The 23,330-nt window shown below is 40.5% G+C and overlaps 1 protein-coding gene across 1 annotated transcript in view; it reads right to left on the bottom strand.

Moving 5' to 3' along the window:
• The window catches only part of CDK5RAP2 (CDK5 regulatory subunit associated protein 2), an 85,413-nt gene extending 62,652 nt beyond the window's left edge, over positions 1–22,761 (bottom strand). The window contains exons 1-12 of the mRNA XM_050907693.1: positions 22,715–22,761; positions 22,434–22,501; positions 20,563–20,630; positions 14,976–15,086; positions 13,473–13,549; positions 11,973–12,096; positions 8,261–8,412; positions 6,007–6,169; positions 4,516–4,569; positions 3,971–4,090; positions 3,275–3,367; positions 1,323–1,541 (exon numbers count right to left, since the gene is read on the bottom strand). Coding sequence (XP_050763650.1) covers positions 1,323–1,541; positions 3,275–3,367; positions 3,971–4,090; positions 4,516–4,569; positions 6,007–6,169; positions 8,261–8,412; positions 11,973–12,096; positions 13,473–13,549; positions 14,976–15,086; positions 20,563–20,580 — 1,131 coding nt within the window. The 5' untranslated portion in view covers positions 20,581–20,630; positions 22,434–22,501; positions 22,715–22,761. The remainder of the gene's footprint in view (positions 1–1,322; positions 1,542–3,274; positions 3,368–3,970; positions 4,091–4,515; positions 4,570–6,006; positions 6,170–8,260; positions 8,413–11,972; positions 12,097–13,472; positions 13,550–14,975; positions 15,087–20,562; positions 20,631–22,433; positions 22,502–22,714) is intronic.
• Between the last annotated feature and the right edge of the window lie 569 nt (positions 22,762–23,330).

Raw genomic sequence — 23,330 nt, forward strand, 5'->3', positions numbered from 1 at the left:
GCTCCCCTGAAAGATGAAAAAAGTTCTGAATAAAGAAGACAGTTAAATATGAAATACTTTAAATCAATAAAATATGTTCTTTGTGGCTGTTTTACTGACAGGAGCGATCTGTTTTTTCTCTCCTTAACCTCAACACCCTGAAGAAATTTCAAAGCACACCAAAGATAGAGACTTTGTGACAGCAGCCTAACCACAGTTGACAATCAAGCAAAAATGCAAGTTAAATTGGGGGCAGGAGAGGGGGAGAACTTATTTGTTTGTAGGTAAAGAGATCCCTCTACTGGTTTTAAGTGATATTGCAGGAACAGCAATTTCCACGTATACCTGCTTTATTAAGGTCCTTATTTAATAATTGAACCAAAACATCCACTGAATAAAGACAAGCTCATTTAATCTTTTATGTAATTTAATATAGCAGGAGACTAATCCCTAACTGAAGAGGACCAGACTTTGCACGCAAGCAGGACTCTACTTGTTATGCAAACGCTGCCCTAATGGAAGCAATGGTGAGAAGACTAGAAAAATCCATGTGACAAGACATACATGTGGGAAGTATGTTTTATGTCAAACACTCAACAGAAGGTGCATCCTTTTTTCAAAGGAAGAAAAGAAGAAACCTGATCATTCACTTTGTTGCATGAGCTGTGCGTGCTGGAAGCAGAAGTGCTTATCTAAACGCCTACAGAAAGGTAAAAAACCCTAACCAGAATATGAAGCAAGCAAAATTAATGAACAGATACAGCACATCATTTTTATGTTAAATTGCGAACAACTAATCCTGTGCTTTGGGAATTTTACAAGCACAAATTATTAAATATACAGCCTTTACAGTGACCCTGCTATGATAGCAAAAAGCAAGCTGAAGTTTGGCTTAAGGTTGCAACAACTTGGCTACTTACTCCTGTTCTGCATTAGAACTTAGAAGAAAGTTTAATTAAGTAGTGTAATTTAAGATAATGTATAGACATGTAACAAGACAAATACAGCAGAAATAAAACGTACATTGTCATGCATGTTCAGATTCTCCCATCAGAAAAACTGATTTACCATTTACCACTTACAAAGGCTAATGATTTTTTCTAAGACCTAACTAAGACTATCAAAATGACACTTATTTTAAAAGATTTTTCTGTGCAGCCTATGTGCCAGAATTTTCCTCAATCATCTTGGCCTCATTCTTTTGAACACTGGCTTTAGGCAAATGCATTTACCTTTCCAAGAATTATTCAAATTAAAAAACCTAAATTTGTTAGAAAAGGACATGCTAGAAGTGCTAAATTATTTTTAAACTTTATGAAATAAAGGAAAAAAGTGATAATAACATTAATGGTTTTGTCACTCCTGCTCTTCTGTAGTTGTGCTTCATCCAGCTCCTTCTCCATTTTCTCTCTTTCTAAATTCAAATCATTTAGCTCTTGATCGGTCCTTTTAATCCTCCTTTGTAGTTTACGATTCTCAGCATCCTTTGTAAGGTTTTCTGAACGCAGCTCTGCTAAGAGGGTCTCTTTTTCCATCAAAAGAGCTTGATAATCCTCAGCACCCTGAAACAAAGCAGTATTCAAGTTCTATAAGGGTATTTTGTAGAGACTGGAAGTCTTTACTCCTGTTGTGTCCAAACCCACTCCCCCGCACCTCTTTCCAGTACTTCAAAATTGTGGTGCAAAAATACAGTGAAATGACAGTTACTCACACAACAGGGAAAATGTTACACTGAAAATTTTCTCAACTAATGTAATGTAACACAGCTTTCAGTGACATCCAGCACAGGATAACAAAGTCTTAGATAACTAAGAATTAGATAACAGTTGACCTGCAAAGGAGTCCATAGTGCAAATGAGATCATATGATTATTATTGGTTCCCAAAGCTCTTATTACATAAAGCTTTCTACTTTTGGGTCAGTTTGAATCCAGACTAGGTCAAGTAGTTACCAAGTCATAAGCATATTTTTAATATGAAATAGCAAGTCCGATTTGTGTTTTTCCCCTATCACATACTGTTACAACTGGCCTCGAAGTTCACAACACAGATGACAGGAGTAGTGGGCTACGCAGCATGATCTACTCAGAGAACTGCCTTCAACTCAAGTTTGTAGCTAAGTAGCAGAGTAATGAGGAGAAAGGCTTGCTCTGTCACCCACCATGCAATATGGATTCTGTGGACAGGAGGGATTAGTTGCACACTTTTTAAACCTAGAACTTTTCAAAAATAATCAAGCTCTCAAAAATGAAAAGGTTAAAAATCAGAGTAATATTTCAAAGCAGGACTTCCATGGCATGAAAAAGCAAACATAAGCTATAGATTCACATGCAGGCCAAAATCACCTGAAGAAGAAATAGGATATACTTTTCTCAATAGAGCACATTTAAAATTTGGGCTTAAGTGAAGTAAATGGCTTTTGACGAAATGGAGATGCCCTGTGAGAACTAAACACTACTACTCCATTAGACTCTGAAATCAAAAAACCGTAGTCAGTCACAAAAGCTTTAAGTGTGTGTACTTCGGAGGCAAGCGTATCAACCTCTTCCGTTCCCGCTGAGCTAAGAGACCAAGTGGATGAACAAACATGATAATGGAAGGTTCATCACTACCTCTAATTGGTATTAGTTAGTTTTATCAGACTTAGTTTTAGATGAGTTTGAAAACATTGAGAGACATTATGTTGTCTATTTTAATATCAAATTCTTACTTTCTCCCATTTTACATTTTAAGACCTTTCTAATGCATAAATCATCATCATAAAGCCCCTTCTCCTCCACACACATGAAAGCATTAGTAAATCACATTTTCACAAACAACATTCCACTATTTTATAAACAGTGGTTTCACAATTATTATATAAACCCAAACAAGTGTCTCATAACCAGTTCAACCCCACTAACGTGAAGAGTGTGCTGTCACCATACTTTTGTTGACCTAACAATGTTTTGTTTTTAATTCCAAAGAAAGCTCAATATCATCTCAGCTCCACAACTATTTGTGTCTTTATTTTTAACTCATTTTGCTTTGACACATTTCTCCCTTAATAATTCTCAGTTGTTGCAGAAGAAAAAACTCAAGAAACAAGATAAGCAATCTGACATTTTAACACTATCATTTAAATAATTTGATTTGGGAAATTTTTTCCAAAGGAAGAAAAATTAACATTTTAAACAACATTTTAAACTAATTTCCATTCCTCTACTTTCAAAGAAACAAAGCTCTACCCACTGTGTGGAATTATGGAGAAGGGACGAGCAGGGATGGGGAAGCCACATTAACTGCTTGCTTCTTACCTTGAATTTTTGGATGTGTGCTTTGTGAGTTGCCTCTCTTGCCTTAACCAATGAAGCATTTAGATCTTCAATTTCAGAACCAAGCTCCTCATTCTTTAAGTAAAGTAAAATGAATACTATGTAGAAAGAGTTATTTCCAAGGGATGGTGATTCAGTAATAGCTATCCCATCTCATTATCCATTCATCCAACTACACAAAACAAATACTTTAAAGAACAAAAACACCAAATACATCATAATAAATCTTGTATAAAGAAATTCTTGTTCTTATACAACACTCACTAAACTGCCTACCACTCAAGTTAAATATTTCCCATTCTTCCACAAATGACGTTGACTTCTCCTGTTTTAGCTGTCTTTACGACAGCTCCGCTTACTCAACAACATAAAATACTTCTCATACCTTTTAAGTGGAGCTCAGAGCTGATAAAAATCAGTGTGCAACTGAAAACATTTTTCCTCAAAGTTCTTAAGGGAGAAAATATCAGTTAAGTATCTTTTTCCTCTGTCCTCCAGTCCAAGACCCAAAACTCAAGATAAACAGAACTGCTTACAGATATGACAGCAGTAATTAGGGACCCACTAGAAGCCTCCTAATGATTACAGCGAGATCAGTCAACCCCTGCCACATACACAACGCATACATTCCCCTCCCAATGATAGTTCAACAAACCAGCAAGATCATAATCATCATACCTCTTTTTCCTTTGCTTTTAATGCAACAGTTAGCCCTTGAATGGTTTTATCCCTTTTCAAACCATTCTTCTTTTCAACAGCAAGCTCATTTTCTCTCTCTTGTAGCTCTTCTTGAAGTGACTAAATTAGATTATGTGAAAGTTGCATTAACTTCCCACTAAGAGATACTGTAACTGCACATTAATAAGTACATTCTCTCAGAGTTCTTATATCTTATTACTCAGATTACTAACATAAAATATAGTCCCAAAATGCAAGTCATCATCTTAAAGATGTGCCTGGAATATAGTATAAGAAGCCTAATCTCATGGGCTAGCCATGAGTATCAGCTCCAATATTTGATGAGCGTGCCTATCAGCTTTACTGAAAATTGCTTCAAAAACAAGGTGAGCCTTCCTGTCATCTAACGTAAAAGAGGATTTATCAGAGGACTTGCTTTGCTTCCTTTCGAGTCAAGACCTCTCTGTACCTATGAATGCATAACAGAAGAGATCCCAACACGCACTATAAGTGGTCAAGGAAACAGAAGCAAAACTAGAACTTACCTGAATTTTTTTTTCAAAGGAATTTCTCTCATTTTTAAGCTCCATTCTAATAGCCTATAAGAACAAAACAGTTGTTACAGTCAAGTAAATTCATTCTGAACACAAGTGTAACTCATTAAGCACTAAAATGAAGCAAAATGAGCTTAAAAACCTTGAGGAGGGAAAAAAAAAAAAACGACACCAAAAACTTAGTGTACACCTTTTGGCAAGAATATATTGAATCAGTTGCTTCCTGGAAGTCTACAAATCTACCTGGGCACAGTATGAGCCTGTCTAAATTAAGAAGAAAAAAAAAAAAACCAGACACCAAAAAAACCCATACAACATGTTCGTCCATGAGACAGGACAACTGTACTTGCTGAGTTAATAAAAATGCATTTTTATGTGACATTTATCTATGTCAGCAAGATACTTCTATCAAGGGAGATTTTAATCAGCACTTTTCCTTGAGGAGGTTACAGAATTTTTTTTTTTAAAAAAGTAATCATATATAAAAACAGACTTGTGCAAAGGTATTCATCAGATTTTTTTCTCCAATACTGCATCCCAAAATGATCATACAGTCTGTCCACCTCCTATGAAATTATTAAAGATGACCCTGTTTTCACCTTGACACACAAATACTCTTGTGAAACCAGGGTAGTTCTTCCTGACACATATTGATTTAATTGCAAGAAGACCCAGAACTGAAAACTTTTAATTCCACTAATCAGTCCAATCGTAGAAGGTTCTCTTGTCTATTCTTGACATAAACAAAAAAGTGTGTAGGTACTGATCAATATTAAGTTCCAAAACAAAAGGGAAGAAAATTTCTCAGAAGCATGACAGCCTCCATGATTACTTTCTTAATTCTGCCAGCTTTAATTTATTGTTTGAATAACCAGTGGGGGTGGGGTGGGGGGGGACAACAAGCCTTAAGACCTGTTTCTACATTTCAGCTTTCAGGATATCTGTCTTCCTGTTTAAGAGCCAAGTGAAATAAAAGACTGACTCTTAGCACCTTTTGTAAGCTAAAGGCTAGACTTTCACTTTATTTCATGAGATTTTTTTTTATGCCTAGCTCCCTTACCACAGCTTTTTCTCCAGACCATAACAGCAGAGATACTTCCCAAAAATAAACTCTCAAGTCACATTCTTAACTTCTGTAGAAATGATGTCATCTACTGATGGATCTATTAACATACAGCGGTTTTTTATATATACCTCTGTAAAGCAATTGCACAGTATCTGTAATACAGGTATAAAGTCAATGGGAAACATGACCTCTCATTGCACGAATGGTAAGCATGGATAACAAGGATGAATATTGACCACCAAACCACAATATAACCAATGAATGTTAAGGAAATGGAGAAGGGAGGGAGGGAATAACTGTGGAGAGGAATGTTTGAAAAAATTGGCTTAAGTCACTCACATACTGTCATGCACAAATCCTTTAAAATCCTACACCACATGAGATTTATAACATAACTGTTCAGTCAGTTTCCTCACCTCTATCTCACTATCTTTTTCTTGCCTCAAAGCAATGGTAAGTTCTCTGATTTTTTCTGCTGATAAGTTCCCATCATAAGATCCACTCTGAGACTTTTCCTCTTCGAGGTGTTGAATTATAGCTTCTTTACTTTTCAATGACAGATTCAGTTGCTCTATAAGTCTAAAATTATAAGATTTTTAATATTAATCTTGCATCATCTACCACCAATTCTCCAGTCATTGCAGTAAATCTTGCAGACAACTTTCCTAGGTGAAGAGTCCAGACAGTACTTGTAAAACTTAGGGGAGTACTTTCACAACCCCTTCTTCCTCAAGAGGAACCAGAAAAGGTGCCGTAACTTTAAAGCAAGCAACAAACAAGGTTGAGCTCTCTGCAAAGTGCTCATTCTTATTTTCCTCCAGTACCATTTCAAATGTCAACACTTAAGCTTCAATATTTTAGTTACATTGTCCTTTATAGCACACACAAAAAGCTTATCAATCTATTCCACTTCTTAGCACATACAACACCATACCCTTACATGCCATCACTAAGTGTCCCTCAAGTACCTAGTTTCATTTATACTTGTACCTAAGCTGGTTCTCATTTCACATAAGCAAAAAAAAAGTTAGGTCAGCACTACCTTCTTTGGTCAATACACATCTTGACACTTCCAGTATTCCAACTGATAAAAACAACAATGCTTGAGTTTTCTGGCAGATGTTAAGGGTTATAAGTGAAAACTTTCTGGCATAAGATGCCAGCTGTGATTCTCTTAGTAATTTGTAGCCTAGATGGTAAAGGTATCTTCTTAACACAATATGAGTTCCAGATGTGCTACTCCCAGACAAGTTTAAAGCATTGCACATTAATATTTGATTCACTTCAAGAAGTCAAATATTCTCTTCTTCCATTAGCACTATGTTTTTCTGGTCCTGTGAATACTCACACTGATCTACCAGCATGTAATTATAGAAGATCCTGCTAACACTGGATCACGGGGGCGGGGGAAGACATTCTTCATCATACTCCACACAGCCTTCACTTCAGTGATCCAATCCTGACAATTTGTTTCCACACCTTAAGCACTGTTTTCACACAAGCTATAGAGCTGGCAACTAAAGTACGTCTGAAAGGGACTGGTTTTATAACTCCTTCCCGGCTCAAGTCACTCAGGAGAGCAACTGTGTTCACACAGATGACTAACAGATAGAAAGAGGAAGACAGGGAAGGGAAAGGGGAAAGGAGGGAGATAACTTGAGAGCCGGGTTATAATTACTGTCATGGCACATAAGGTGCAGTATCAAAACTTATTAGGACAGTTTCATAATTTTTATGCCACTGTAGATTTCAGATTTGCAGTTTTCAATCTGTATGCTTTTACAAAAACTGCCTGGAAAACACTGCAAACCTTGCCTGGGTCCTACCATAATATAAAACCTATGAAATGAAAGCCTCAGGCCAACATAACTTCCTGTTAACCAGGGTAGACCAATTATGCAGTTACTTACAGAGCAGTTACCTGCAGGGTTCAGTCACAAACGGACAGGAAAGGATACTCCAAAGTATAAGGAATCACAACAATCTTTTGATTTCCACTCCGGGCTCACATCCTCAAACTAGCTAAGCTTTACTGGAGGGCTTGCCAGGCATGTATTTTACCCTACATATCTAAAAAAAAAAATCCTCCAAAGTATTAAAATTTGAGTTTATACATTTTCCCCACCTAAAGTTATTGAACAACTCACACACCTTTCCAACTACCTGCCAAACAAAGGAAAGCCAGTGCTTTGCAAAGCACAATCAAAACCATGAAGCTCAAATACGCTATGTTTCTCTTCCCATTAGATTTACCAACCTCAACAGATACATCACTGGGATTGAAGAGTACACAGACACCATGAAAGCAGTAAGTGAACACAAATGGTAGAGTCAAGTTCTATTCAGCAATGGTTCAAGAAAGCAGCAAGCGGGAGGTAAGTCAGCAAAGTTACAGAGATGCTTTAAAGTAGGACGTGCTCATGTCACATGCATACTGATCCTTTTACAGTTTCAGGCAACTTTTAAAGATGATTTTGCTGTCATGCAGCATGTAAACTGGTTGCTGTGTTGCTATTCATTTAATAGCTGAATAGATAAGATGGCCAGTAACACTCACTCATGTATCTGAGGGTAGGATCAAACTATTAAAACCTATATCCATGTCAACTTTTTGCACTTTAACAATAAAGAATTCCAGTAGTTCGAAACATCACCAGCAAGAGTTCTGACCTGTCTTTCTCAGCTCCTGTAATCATATCCACATCCTTTGCAGGGGCATTCATAATTGAAGAAAGTTTCTGCTCAGCAGCTATTCTCAGAGCTTTCTCCTTGTCCGTCATTGCAATGGCTTTTTCCACATCTTCTTGGGCAGCTTTAAGATTCTGTAATTAAAACACACAATCCTGATGCCTATAAGAACAAAATGCTCACAAGATTTTTCACATACTGAAGTTTCTTCTACCAAACATATGTTGGTATGTTGAATTTAGCAACTATTACCAAGTAGTTCAAGCACTTCGCAAACGCATCTGAACTCTTTGTGTCTGCATTTTTAAGATTAACCCATTTTCTGTGGTACATAAAGAAGGGAAGTTTGTTTCAAAGAAATAAAACAAACACCCTAACTGACAGCAGAACTGGAAACAAGAGTGCCCCTATGCTATGGCTTTAGATTTAGCTATTATAATTTGGCTTTGTCCCACTGTCCTCCCACTATCACAATAAATAGCTACACTTAAAGAGGTTAAAGTGCTTTTTTTATTTAGAGATAAAATTAATATTCACAGGCTCGCTGTAGCTAATTGTAACTCCCCCAACGTAATTTATAATATTTTGCAAAAATTGATAAAGTATGAATGAGACATTTTTCTCTTGAACAGCAATGGAAACAGAGATAACGTCCAGAGATTCCAGTCAACTTCCTCTAGGTGACCCAACTCATGGAGATGGGGAACACCAAAAAACCACACTTGTCATACTGTATTGGGTTTGCATGGCAAGGTTTTGGTAGTGGAGGGGCTACAGGGGTGGCTTCTGTGAGAAGCTGCTAGAAGCTTCCCCTATGTCCGACAGAGCCAGTGCCAGCCGGCTCCAAGACAGACCCGCCGCTGGCCAAGGCCGAGCCCATCAGTGACGGTGGTAGCGCCTCTGGGATAACAGATTTAAGAAGGGGGAAAAAAACCTGCGCAGCAGCAATTGCAGCTGGAGAGAGGAGTGAGAATATGCGAGAGGAACAACTCTGCAGACACCAAGGTCAGTGAAGAAGGAGGGGGAGGAGGTGCTCCAGGCACCGGAGCAGAGATTCCCCTCAGCCCGTGGGGAAGACCATGGTGAGGCAGGCTGTCCCCCGGCAGCCCATGGAGGTCCACGGGGGAGCAGATATCCACCTGCAGCCCGTGGAGGACCCCATGCCGGAGCAGGGGGAGGCCCGAAGGAGTCTGTGACCCCGTGGGAAGCCCGCGCTGGAGCAGGCTCCTGGCAGGAGCTGTGGCCCCGTGGAGAGAGGAGCCCAGGCTGGAGCAGGTTTGCTGGCAGGGCTTGTGACCCCGCGGGGGACCCACGCTGGAGCAGTCTGCTCCTGAAGGACTGTGCCCCGTGGAAGGGACCCACGCTGGAGCAGTTCGTGAAGAACTGCAGCCCGCGGGAAGGACTCACGTTGGAGAAGTTCGTGGAGAACTGTCTGCCGTGGGAGGGACCCCACGCTGGAGCAGGGGAAGAACACGATGAGGCCTCCCCTGAGGAGGAAGGAGCAGCAGAGACAACGTGTGATGAACTGACCGCAGCCCCCATTCCCCGTCCCCCTGCGCTGCTGGGGGGAAGGAGGTAGAGAAAATCGGGAGTAAAGTTAAGCCCGGGAAGAAGGGAGGGGTGGGGGGAAGCTGTTTTTAAGATTTGGTCTTTATTTCTCATTGTCCTACTCTGATTTGACTGGTAATAAATTAAATAAATTTTTTTCTCCAAGTCGAGTCTGTTTTGCCCGTGACGGTAATTGCTGAGTGATCTCTCCCTGTCCTCACCTCGACCCAGGAGCCTTTCGTTATATTTTCTCTCCCCTGTCCAGCTGAGGAGGGGGAGTGAGAGAGTGGCTTTGGTGGGCACCTGGCATCCAGCCAGGGTCAACCCGCCATGCATACACTACATAAAACTTGTTTCAGGTCTTCATTTTTATATTGTAAGCTTCCCTGCTGCGCTCACTGAATTTTGCTTTCTATGAAATAAAAGCCACCTTGTAGCCTAACAAGTAATTCCCCTCTCTCCTTCAAGTCTATACTAAAAAGCGTATCTCTTTGGGGGAGGGTGAGGAAAAGGTCCTTCACCACTAGACTTCACCACTCAACGCCTCTCCTGAAAAGCTGTTCTGTCAGCATTCATCTTTCAATCAAGAACTCTGAAGGAAATTAATCTTTGTTAGCGTCACCTGGATCTATATAATTATATGGTGCTACATAAACAAGTGACTAATACTACTCTGCAGTGTTTACATTCATAAGCATAATAAAATTAATGTCAGAGGCCAACACTATCTTCAGGCTACAGAAAATACTATATCACCATGAGATTAGAATATTTGCCCTTCTACCCGTCAGATCTGGGAAACACCAGTCTGACCGGCTGTTTTGGTACAGAGTAAGTAATTTAGGAACTTCTCTACCTATCCAATAGCACACAGAATGCTTTAAGAAATCCCAATTCCACTAAACGGAAAAAAAAGTCATGGAGATTCCCTCCTCCTCCTCCCTGAAGGAGCTCACTGCTTTATGAATACTGCTAAATCATCCTGATAGAAAATACCATCAGGAGATTGCTACCAATACCTTCCATGACAATTCATTTTCTAGGGATAGGAAAGCAAATATTGGAATATACCCACTTGTGCTATTTCTATTTCCTTACAGAAAGAGCACCAGACGTCTATCCCCCTCACAAACACAGCTACAAAATCCCACACCTCCAGATAAGTGTATACAGTCAATGATGCAAAACAATCATGAGCTTATGTATTTCTAGAATTTGACCCAAACATTTCCAGCACAAAACCCTTCAATATCAAATTTGTTCTTTACAAGAAACTGAACTTCTCCTTGCTTCTGAGGAAGCACGTTATGCATACAAAGAAATTTTTCTTTACACTACAAAATGAGGAAAACATGAAGCAATTCCCCTGTAAAGATATCAGCAATGGCTCAACAATAAACACATGAATAAACTGTCTCAACCACAGACAGCAAGGAATTAAAAAAAGGCATTGTTAAGAATAACTCTGTGGAACAGAAGAACGTTATGCAAAAAGGTGATATAGTGACAGCAGAAGCCAACAATATTTGGCAGATAAAGGTCAATCCAACAACAGAGTGCCAGGCATGCAGGCAGAACAGAGGGAAGCGACCACTGGTTCACCTACCCAGAAGCTGCCTTAAGTAGGTGGCCTCTCTCAGCCTATAATGAACACATAGGAGTGGAGATATAGAAAGCCACAGAATCTCAGACTTACACTGCAATACTGAGGTCCCATATAAAGATGGGAAATGACAGCAGCGCTTACAGAGTGGTTTCAGCTATTTATGAAGCTGAGACCTTATCAGTAAAAGTGTTCAAAATCCAGCCCCTCTTCCTCTAAACAGAGATAGTTCTGAAAATGTAGCCTCCTCACACTTGAATTCAGGAATCAAAGGTTTGTGCTGAATGCATGAGGATAGCTGAAGAACTGCTATCCTCATATTTGACATTTCAAGAGCAGCTAAAAACACCTTCCCTTTCATTGGTTGGTTTTTGGGTTTTTGGGGTTTTGGGGGAAGGGGGTGGGTTGTGGTTTTGCACTGGCTATTCTTCCAGGAAAGCTGAAACAATTTTGACAATATAGGTAGATCACACTACCAAATCTCAGACAATAGTACAAAGACAGTACTGATTTCTAACTATTCCTTCAGTTTTGGCCACTCACCTCTTCCAGAAAGTTTATTTTGCTAGTCAGGATTTCTTCCATTTCTTGCATCTTCTTTTGTGCCTCCTCTTTCATGCGCCGTATTTCAGCATCACCGCCCTGGGCCAGGCTTTCAACTGCCTTACTGAAAGACCATAATATAGATAGAAATCCCATTGCATATCAAAGTGGAAAACATTTGAAGTGCAAGTAGCTGATAGATTATGCACAAGCGTCTTCCACTTTATCTGTACCTGCTTGTCGCTTTAAGGTTAGATACAAACATCCACACACTATATAGCAATTTTGGTGGTATAGTCTGAGAGTTCCACACACAAGCCTTGTCACAGTGGATAAGCAAGCGCTTCATATGTATGATGAAAAAGTGTAAAATACCTTCATGTTTTTAAAGCTTCCAAATACAGTATCAAACCTTTGGTAGAGTTGTATTTTCTACAGAAAGCAGCATTGGAATAAACTGAAGATACGTGGCTGCTGAGATCTCTCCAATTGCCTTTTCAGTAATTGTTAATACCTTGTAAGAAAAGAACAGCTAGTGTTTCCTTACTAAAAAAAGGATGACCACTTGTTTATGATTTCCCCCTAAATTTTGCTTCCTATTATGAACTTGTGCAAGGTTCCATTCCAAGCCCAGCAATACCCTTTCACAGCTACCTGGAGAGACCAAACAAAAATTAATCTGGTCCTCAGGATCTACTTGAAACAAGGCCTCTCTGAACTACTGAAAAAAGGCTAATTGGTAACAATTCAATGCCATGTGAGGTAGGCCACACAAAGAAAATTCCATTGAAACTGATGCCCATGTAGCAGTCAGTAGCTGTCAGTCATTGCCATCCTGGATTAGTTTTGAACCAGAGACCTAGAAGGAAGCAGTTTAACAGGCTATTGTCAGCCCTACAGTCATCCATTCCCTCCCCAAAGCATATTCCACCTTGCCCACGCCATAAGACAATGTAGCACTACGTAATTAAGTAAGTAATATTTATTTAGAAAAGAGCTTCTAACAGAAAAGCAGGAATTTTAAGTGTATTCATTTTTATATCATTAAAACCCACAAGATTCATTCCACATTAATTCTGATCTGCTTTCTCAGCCTTACTGAGAAGTGTTTTGTGTAATGTCTTCTCAATCCAGTGCTCTAAAAAAAAAGTTCACCTCTTCACCTGTTGAGACAACTAAGCTCTTAGCTTAACTTCTACAATAGGAATGCTAAGCCATTCCCAACCAGGGAGTCATTTATTTATCTGAAAAATACAGTAGAATGAAGGATAATATCAAAGTCGCACCATCCAGTATAACTACATGAACATCATTGTGCATTTAAGAATTCACACATGTAATTTCTGTAATGAATGAAGCAATTTCTAAGTGCCCTTAAAATACTACTTTGGGATCCTCATATTCCTAAAACATTAGGAAAAAACAAATAGAAGCAAGATCTTGGAAATCCTAAGTCTGGAAATCTGGAAAACAGACATCAAGAAATATACTGGTACTTACGAGGCTTTGATGAGTAGTTTCTCTCTCTCCTGCAGATCATGCTTCAGACTTTCTATCTCAACTTTCAGCTCAATGTTCTAGGACAAAAGAATGAAAGCGTCTGGAAAGAATTCAGAGGTCACCCTAGCCAAAAGTTATTGGCAATGTGTAGATTACTTTTTGCTTGGACCAGCAAATATAAAGTATCATTGGGCTAAGAATAACAGAGACATTTTAGCTTTTAAAGGACATATTTTGCAAGGTTCAAGACTTTCAGAAGTCTCAAAAAGCATTTAGGACCATCGTATTCAAGCAACACAAATCCCCTACACACACACACTTAACCACTATAATGGGGAGTACTGCAGATCAACTTGGGAATTTCTAGGGCTTCCATGCATGGTTTTTCTTTGAGCTATGCAATATTTTCTTTCTTTTAAAATCCTGATTGTATCAACTATCAAGGTTTTTAATAATCTTTAAATTATTTTGTTATAGCCTGAGAAAACTACTCATGACATAAGCACACATTGTACACAGAACTACTTGGCCTGCAAGTCGACGGACACCATTTCAATACATTAGCAATTACAAGAAAGATACCAGTGTAGAAGACCAGGACAGAAGACCAAACAGCAATATTCAGTTGAAACCGTGACCCAGCTAAACATCAATTTATGTACTTAACTACTGCAACAAGCATCAAGAGAGACTTAAGTTTCCATCCTATTACAGGAAAGAGACCTGATGCAAGCATCTGTTATAAATAACATGCTATTGCATTACCAAAATGACTTCTTTTCCCTTCTAGAACACAGGCACTACCAAAGGGCATAAGAAATGTTTCCTATCATCTGCAAACCTGAAATAACAAGGATGCAAGACATACCACTCGACTCAAATCCTTCTTCCAACTTAAAAAGATACCAGTTTCTTCTACAACCTGGCATAGGAATCAAATGGATTTCCTGAGTCCTGTACAAATACACATTCTTTCAATTTAGAGCAATAAAACTAAAAGCTATACACAACCCTAATACAACTTTATCTACATGCATCAAAGGAAACAACTTTGAGCTGGAGTGCCCAAACAACCTCCAAGTAGCTGTACTGACATCTGATAAACCCAGGAAAGAATAGAGGGGTGAACTGAACTGCCCGATAGTAGAAAGCAGAATAACTATGTACCAAATTCAGCAGAAGCGTGCTGCTGCTTCTATTCCCCATTCAGTACGCGATTTCAGTAGCACAACTACCGAAGATTTATAACCACTTACTGGAAACATCTTAGTCTGTCCCGAACTACAGACACTCACGCATTTGAAACTAATTTTTCCACACCTTATAATGGTCATTTTAATTTAGTTATTACTGAAAAGGATTAGGCCAGAATAAAATAAAGTTATCATATCAGAATTTCCAACCTCAAAAAAAGACTCAAAATTTAAGTAAACAGGTAATCTCCCCACAAAACAAACTTTTCAAAAAGATATATAGTTCTATTAAATTATTCTAAATGCTTACGATTTTGTATATTTCTTCAGTGGGACCATCAAACTTCTGCTGCATTCGCTCCTCCAGAAAGTATATACGAAGCTTCAGGTTGAAGTTCTCTTTTTTCAGATCAGTGATTTGCTGTGAAAAAAGAAAGAAAACGAGCAAATTATGTCATGTGTTTCAAACCGAGTAAAATAAAGAGTGAAAACTACTATCATTTGGTTTTGCTCTCCATAGTGCAAGATTAGAATTCAACCCACTGGACATAGTTGTGTACATAACGTGTACATGTGTGGTGATATACACACACATATATATTCAAATTGTGAAGGTGTTAATAACAGCATATGACACCCAAGGCAAAATGAAACATCCTTCCCTCCAAGATAGTGTCACCCAGGGAGCTGCAAATACTCCAAGCCCTTCAACAGGTTTCAATCTTCTACAGCTTCAGCACATATCACAGAACATCCCATCCCAGTTGTAACATTTTTTTTTCCCCATCTCCATTCCTCAAAAAGAAGACATCCCACTCCAGCCTACCCTTTCCGAATGTTTTGGGGTTTGTTTTTCGGTTTTGGTTTGGTTTTAAGACATATAGGCACATCAGCACACATACACTTTTTGTGTCTGTCTAAGATGTTATCATTGAGCTTGTGTTTATTTTTAGCCCTGCAAAACTCTGAGACACTAGCTCTTAAGCAAATAACAATTATAAAATAGCATTGTTTAAAAATATATAATACCTGCTGTTGCGCAGACAGTGCTCTTTGGTACATTCCTTCTTTAAGTACTAAAACATTGTCTGACTTTACACAAAAAGAATCCAAGAGAGTTTTTTAAATCTAAAAATATTAAGTAGTTCTTTCTTGTATAAAATAGAACTTGAACAAAACATTAGACATCATGTTGAAACAGAAGTATTTTCTTAGCAAAAGCTTGGGACGGTAGCCTTATTCATGGGAAGGAAAGCCACAAGCACACAAGGCATGTGAGCCCAATCAAACACCAATAAAACCTTTATCCCATCCCATATTTCATAGTGCAATTCTTTGGGAAAAAATTGCTTATGGTTTTTAACCTTCCTAGTAGAAGCAGCAACATAGTTGATGGTTTCATTAAAGAAAGGAGTCTCCCTCTAAATTTTTTTTAAGTGACTAAGCATAAAACATTCATTCAAATAAGACTTGTGTCCCCTGCCAGATGCTTTCAGCAAAAGGAAATCTAATATGTTACAGAGCTACTAATAAAATATTTATGTAGGCTTTTCCAGAACAGTATAGTACCACTTGTAAAAATTATTAGCAATACCATTCTTAAAATATTTGGCTTGTGAAACCTAAGATTATTTTCTGTAACTGCACTCAGAACCTGCATCTGCAAACAATTCTTCAGTTTAATAATCTTTGCCCAGTAAGATGCCTCGTCATTATTCACATAAGTAAATATCGCCCAAGCAACTAAAAATACCCTTGACTACATAAAGTTTGTGGCCCATTCGCACATCCTGAAGAAGCCTGCCTTTAGAAGCAGTAGCAATACATATATTTAACTTTATCTTTGTTTCCCTACAATTCCAACTGGATGATCACAAACAGTAGTGGATATAAACTTGAACTATGCAAGTTTTAACTGCTTAAAGCATGATACCTCATGAGTATCATGGAGTATCTTGAGTAACTGGAATGACTATTTTGGAACATTCAAATAGATGTAAGCATGAGAGCAATGCAACTTTGTACTTCAATTTAAGTCACAGAGCCCAACGCACAATATTGCTCAAAACTGAAATCCTTATTCAGAGTAAGCAAAGAAATTAAAGATTTCTTAAATGAAGCAAGGCTACAGAACTGTGCTAGATCCTGCATGTCTTTCAGTACTATGTTCAACTAGTGAGAGCAGACCTTATAGCGTTTGGTTTGGTTTTTTTAAGCTGTCAGTAGATCATTCCTAACAGTTAGTCTCTGTTCATTCAGAAAAAGTCCAAGTGCCAAAGACACTCTGAAATTGTATCAGTGGAACTTCCAGTTATTCTTCACATATTCAATACATTTGAGTCAAAAGGAAAAAACAATTTCAAAAGAACTCGGCATACCTTAATTCTACTCACATGTATTTCAGTGGCAATAGAATTAAACTGAAGAGCTTAAGGGTACTATTTTCAAGAGGCAAACAAAGAATACACAATCATAAACCAAGAAGTGAAACAAATGTTGTCTCTGATATTCAGTTTCTCAGAGGAAAGTTAATTCGGGCAGATTACAATTAAAAAATTATAGCTTAATAAAAGACAACGTGTAAAACGTGGAACAAGTTCACACTGCAAAGGGATTTTAATGGCAATTCTCTCAACGTATGCATTTAAAGACTCAGTCTTAATTCTTTCATGCATTTTGATTTCTGTATTTAAAAAAGGAATGAAAGAAGAGAAATAGCAGTCTCTTCTTGAAAAATCAGGACAATGCAATACACTCCACACAGAATGTTCCACACCATGGACAGCATGGTAGCAAATACCACTCGCCTAGCTTGGTTTAGCTCCTTTCCAAGTCTGCATAGAGCCACTTTTATGCAAAATGGCATCTGTCAGCAGAGGCTGTGGTTTCACACTGCAACACAGTTTTTGCCAGCAGAGGCCATTTTACAAGACAGCAAAACTATAACTAAGTGGGTTTGGGGAGACAGGAAAAAACCTACAAATATTATTACTTAGTTCCCTAACTTGATACCAATTACCCTTTCTTTTCATGAACATCTAATAAACCATAATGAGGTCCTCAATTAGAGATCCCTTTCACTTTGCCCATGTAATCACATTTTCTATCACAAGGTGGTTCCCCCCATATTGCAAGGAAGTGGGACACACTATAAATACTATAAAAAATCTACACCTCTAATGTTATCTAGCTCAGCATCTTCTCCAGGTCTAAACAGAAAATGACCTTTTCTACATGGATCCACCCTTTAGCCCATTCAAGGGTCATTACATCCATCCTGTTCTCTCTGAGCTGCAAGGCAAGGAGCCCACTCTTTTCATTACTTCCTTCTCATACCCTGTATAAATAACATAGCCTCAAGATCAGCAAATTTATGCAGCAATATAAATATACACAAACCATCTCCAAGCAGGAGATATCATAGAATCATAGAATGGTTTGTGTTGGAAGGGATCTTAAAGATCATCTAGTTCCAACCCTCCTGCCATGGGCAGGGACACCTTCCGCTAGACCAGGTTGCTCAAAGCCCCGTCCAACCTGGCGTTGAACACTTCCAGGAATGGGGCATCCACAACTTCTCTAGTTCCAGTGCCTCACCACCCTCAGAGTAAAGAATTTCTTCCTTACATCTAATCTAAATCTACCCTCTTTCAGTTTAAAGCCATTACCCCTTGTCCTATCACTACATGCCCTTGTAACAAGTCCCTCTCCAGCTTTCTTGTAGGCCCCCTTTAAGTACTGGAAGGCTGCTATAAGGTCTCCCCAGAGCCTTCTCTTCTCCAGGCTGAACAACCCCAACTCTCTCAGCCTGTCTTCATAGTAGAGGTGCTCCACTTCATAGTAGAGGTGCTCCAGCCCCCGATCATCTTTGTGGCCCTCCTCTGGACTCGCTCCAACAGGTCCATGTCCTTCTGATGTTGAGGGCCTCAGAGCTGAACGCAGTACTCCAGGGGGGGTCTCACAAGAGCGGAGCAGAGGGGGAGAATCACCTCCCTCGACCTGCTGGTCACGCTTCTTTTGATGCGGCCCAGGATACAGCTGGCTTTCTGGGCTGCAAACGCACATTGCCAGGTCATGTCGAGCTTCTCGTCAACCAACATCCCCAAGTCCTTCTCCTCAGGGCTGCTCTCAATCCATTCTCTGCCCAGCCTGTATTTGTGCTTGGGATTGCCCCGACCCATGTGCAGGACCTTGCATTTGGCCTCGTTGAACTTCATGAGGTTTGCAGAGGCCCACCTCTCAAGCCTGTCAAGGTCCCTCTGAATGGCATCCCTTCCCTCCAGCATGTCAACCGCACCACACAGCTTGGTGCCATCAGCAAGCTTTATCTATCAGGAACTTTACCTGCTAATTCAGATTTGTTTTAAAGTGGGATAAGAACAGCCTTACCATGTCAGTCTAAAAGCACATCTAACCGCAGCTACTACTGGATGCTTGGTAAATAGTAAAAGGACAAAGAAAGTAAATGCTCCCTTTCTCAACTTTAGCCTCCCAGCTACCAGCCACCTTAAAGACTCCAAAACAGAAGTTATAGAAATATCTCTGTGTTTAATGGATTCTTCTTCCTTTACTTGAATGGATTTTTGAGCTTCATTATACTGCTGACATCAATAAAAGCCTATGAGAAGTTTTACAGCTCAGTTTAACGTAAGGGATCTGTACATACCAGGAAGCCAGAGATCTGTGGGGAGACCCTTTCTCCTCTACATCACACAGAACAAACAACAACAGATTCTTCCTCCCTTCTACAACTTTTTCCCCTGTGCAAACGAACACTGCAGATAATAAAACACCTGCAGAATGTATATTCTAGACTGAGGTCTTTGGCACATATCACAGTAAAAGATTTTAAGCACATACTAATGCCAAGGCAGTGTCTTTCTACCCCAGCCAATACACAAAAACAAAAGAGAAAGTGAAATAGATACAGACTGTAAAAAAAACATCCTTCACCAAGGCTTTCCAAAACAAGCTTTAAATTCTGAGCAAAGGGCATAGCTTTCTCCTCAGAGGGATATAAGGCCACAAGAAACTGAAAGAGTTTAAAAGAAACACTAATTTCAAACATAATGCTACAAAAGGTAACAGCAGTTACAGAAGCACACTAAAAACTGCAGACACTTGAACACATCTTAAAGATAGGAAGCCACAGCCTTTATCTGTAGCAGTCATCTCAGAGATTTTGATTGCTTTCCCCTCTACAGTTTCTTCACACAATCATAGGAACTTAAGTTAAACAATTTAAAACTTTTTACAGGGGAGTTGTTCTGCAACACAGCTATACCCCAACCAAATCATCATTCAGCAGTTATAAACAATTAGCTTCTTCAATTTAAACAACCAATACAATTAATATATTAAAAAATAATCTAATGCTTTCCTTTATATTCTATTAAGTGCCAAAATCAGTTTTATCTACAGCATTGTCACAATGATACTAGACCTTTACAACAAAAGTATTCCAAGCACACTTGTACATAATTATAAAGGTAAAAGGTATTATACAGCAGTCAATGAATTAAAAAGCCAAATGCTGTCCTAGTCTAAATGAAAATAAACTTGATGCTTCCCTGAAATAAATCAATTGCAGAACTGCAAATCAAGTTCTTGTGTTTCTGGTGATTGCATGAACTTTTGAGCATAGGGTGCCAATTTTTGTTTCGCAACTTAAGAGCAGCAGTAGGCTAGTCTCAACAACAAAGTTTTGCCTCTGTTTTTGAAAGCAATACTTAAATGGAGGTTCAAAGCACAGGTAGCCAGCTGGTCACACCTCCAACAGATCTGTGTGATTGACACAAACTAAGAACCTGGCCGAGAGAGACAACACTTTAGCCAGCACATGAGAAATATCTTGGCCATAAATCTGTCACCGAGTCTTATATTAAAAAACTGCTTACATTTTCATAGTCCTTCATGGTCCGAGCTCTAGTTGGTGAGACTGTATCTTCTGCCACATCTGGCAACACTAGACATTTGAGAAGACAGAACAAGTTCAGACAGCAGAATCTCTAAGCTAGGCTTCAATTTGGAAACAGCAAAGGCCTGCGCTAATCTAAACATAATAAAAGTACAACACCTTCTGGGAAGCAAGGGAGGCATTTTTTTGCTCCTTGTTTACATTACATGTTAGCGCTACTAAGTAGTTAGTATCTAGATTTCTTTCTGATCACAGTAAGTTGTCTATCACTTAAGCCTCCAAATTCCAACATCACCCATTTAAACCAAGATGTACACTGAAATAAAGCTACGTGAGGTGCACTTTCAAGAATAAGTCCTCAGAGCAACTACAGACGGATCCCATATTAGAATTAAGTCCTATTAAACTATTAGAAAGCAGTTCATATCTTTCAGTATCTTACTGGTCACAGGACAGGCCTTCACCTTAGACTCGGGGAAACCATGGACAGAGGAAATGGCCAGTATCTATGTTCCTAAAATATAATCCCTCCTGAATCTACATGTACTTAAACTTCTGTTTGCACCCACATTCTGTAACAGCCACATTTAACAGGACTGCATAACTTATTTCCACTCAAATCTGTGAGAGCAAACTTTTAAACAGAACAATGAGATTGTATAAAACATGTAGCACTTACATCATTTTAAATATAAAGAAGAGGTGGCTGAGGACTCAGACTGACTCTCATACTAACTAAAAGAAAATATTTCGTTTAAAGTACTCCCAAAATTGTTATGCAACTATGTAGAGCAGTCTTGAAAATAACCCAAAGAATAACCAGCCAGTGGTTTTCAAATCTTGACATTCTAATTAATTTCACAAGACAGCTTTCCTAGAGCACATGCAGGATACAGTAATGTTATTTTGCAGCGTGGGTATGTTTCTTATATTTGCTTCCTTTCGTGAGCAAACAGAACTTCCCGGGAAACCATCTAATTTGTCTTAGTTTCAATTACCTACGTCATCTATACAACGAAGTCAGCCAAGTAATGTTGCTGGATACATGCATGCATAAAGAGAAATCAAAAACATACACTTCAAATTTACATAGCAGAACACGGAACAGTTAACAACACAGAAGGTTTCAAAATAGTACTATTCAGCCATTTTACTTTAAAATCAGTGTTTCAAGCAAGTCTTCCACAACTGAAGATGAACATAGTTACATGGTAATCATATAGAAAAACATACTGAATTACAGCTTCTGTTCAACAGGAACTAGATAGGAAGGCTTCTGAATGCATGAATAGATAAAAGCTAAGATACTGAGTCCAGATCAGGTCTTCAGGCAGGAAGTAACTCTGAACAGCTGAACTGGAAAACCTAACGGTACACAGCATGCGACTTCCCTAAAACTAAGCAGAATATGAAGCAGTAGTATTGCCTTGCTGGATATTCTACGTATTTTAAGTACACGCTCCACAAAACCGCTGATCATCTTATGTAAGACTCAGAGCCATAATGACCACAGGCAACGCGGTCATTACAGACAGCAGTAATTGCAGCAGCTGCTGGCGTTTTACAGCCGTAAAAAGACAGAACTTACGAAAAGCTGCATCACTTAAAGACAGTTTCTGCCTTTTTTCCTCAGGCATGAGGGTTTTTTTCCTCAGGTTCCGAGACCCGCACGCAGCACCGAGCCCCCGGCAGCGGCGGGCGCGGCTCCTCCGCCAGCAGGGACGGCGCGGTTCGGGGCTCGGCCCCCCCCGAGCCAGGCGGGGAGGCGCCGTGCCGGGCTGCCGCGGGGGCCTGACCGCCGCCTCCCCGCACCGCACGGGGGGGGGGCTCCCACTCGCGATCCGGCCTTACCTTCGCCGCCGGCCGGGCCGGGCTGGGGGACCCCGCGGGAGACGTCTGGCAGCTGGGAGACGCTGACGCTGAGGAAGGAGGAGGACATCGCTGAGGAGCCGAAAGCCCAGGGGGGGTTGTCGTTCCCCCGACACCCGCTCGGGGCCGGCAGGCCCAGCCCCGCCACACGCACCAGTGGGGGGGGGGGGGGGGGGGGGGGGGGGGGGGGCGCGGCGGGCCCGGCGCCTCAGCCCAGCGCCCGCGGTGGGGCCAGCCCCCGCCCAACGGCCCCGCCCGCCTACCTGCCCTCGAACGCCACCGGCAGCGTGAGGTCTTCCCCCGGCAGCGAGTCCATGGCGGCGCCGGCCCGCGGGCCCCGCCGGCGGCCAGAGCTCCGGCTCCGGCTCCTTTGTGCGCGGCTTTGGCGGCTTCGCTGGAATTCAAACGGCCGCAATCGCTTCCGCCATCTTTGCGTCGACGGAGGTGAAGCCGCTGAAGCCACCGCGGAAGAGCGTCCCAGGCGGGCACAATGGAAACTGAAGGGAAGCCACCATGTTTGCTGCGGGCGGTGGCTGAAGTTGGGCAGGCAGCCGCCATGTTGGCTGAGGGCAGAGTGGGGCGGGGGATGATGGCGACTGCCAGCTGGCAAAGGGAGAGAAAGCCGGCGGGCGCCATCTTGAATGAGGGAAGCAACGGAGACTTCCGCCAGCCGCCATCTTTTTCAAAGCGGGACAGGCGACGATGTTTTAGCTGTCATCTTTACTGAGGGTGCAGGGGGGCGTTCCCGGGCACAGCTGCCATCTTTGCTGAGGGCAAGCTGGGCGCGCCTTTCGAGTGTGTGGCGAGGCGCCAGAAGGGCCCGGCCGAGGCGGGAGCTGGGGCGGGGGGACAGGGCGGCGAGCGCGGCCGGGCGGCGGC

The sequence above is a fragment of the Gymnogyps californianus genome, chromosome 18 (assembly GCF_018139145.2).
Source record: "Gymnogyps californianus isolate 813 chromosome 18, ASM1813914v2, whole genome shotgun sequence".
Taxonomy (NCBI): Eukaryota; Metazoa; Chordata; class Aves; order Accipitriformes; family Cathartidae; genus Gymnogyps; species Gymnogyps californianus.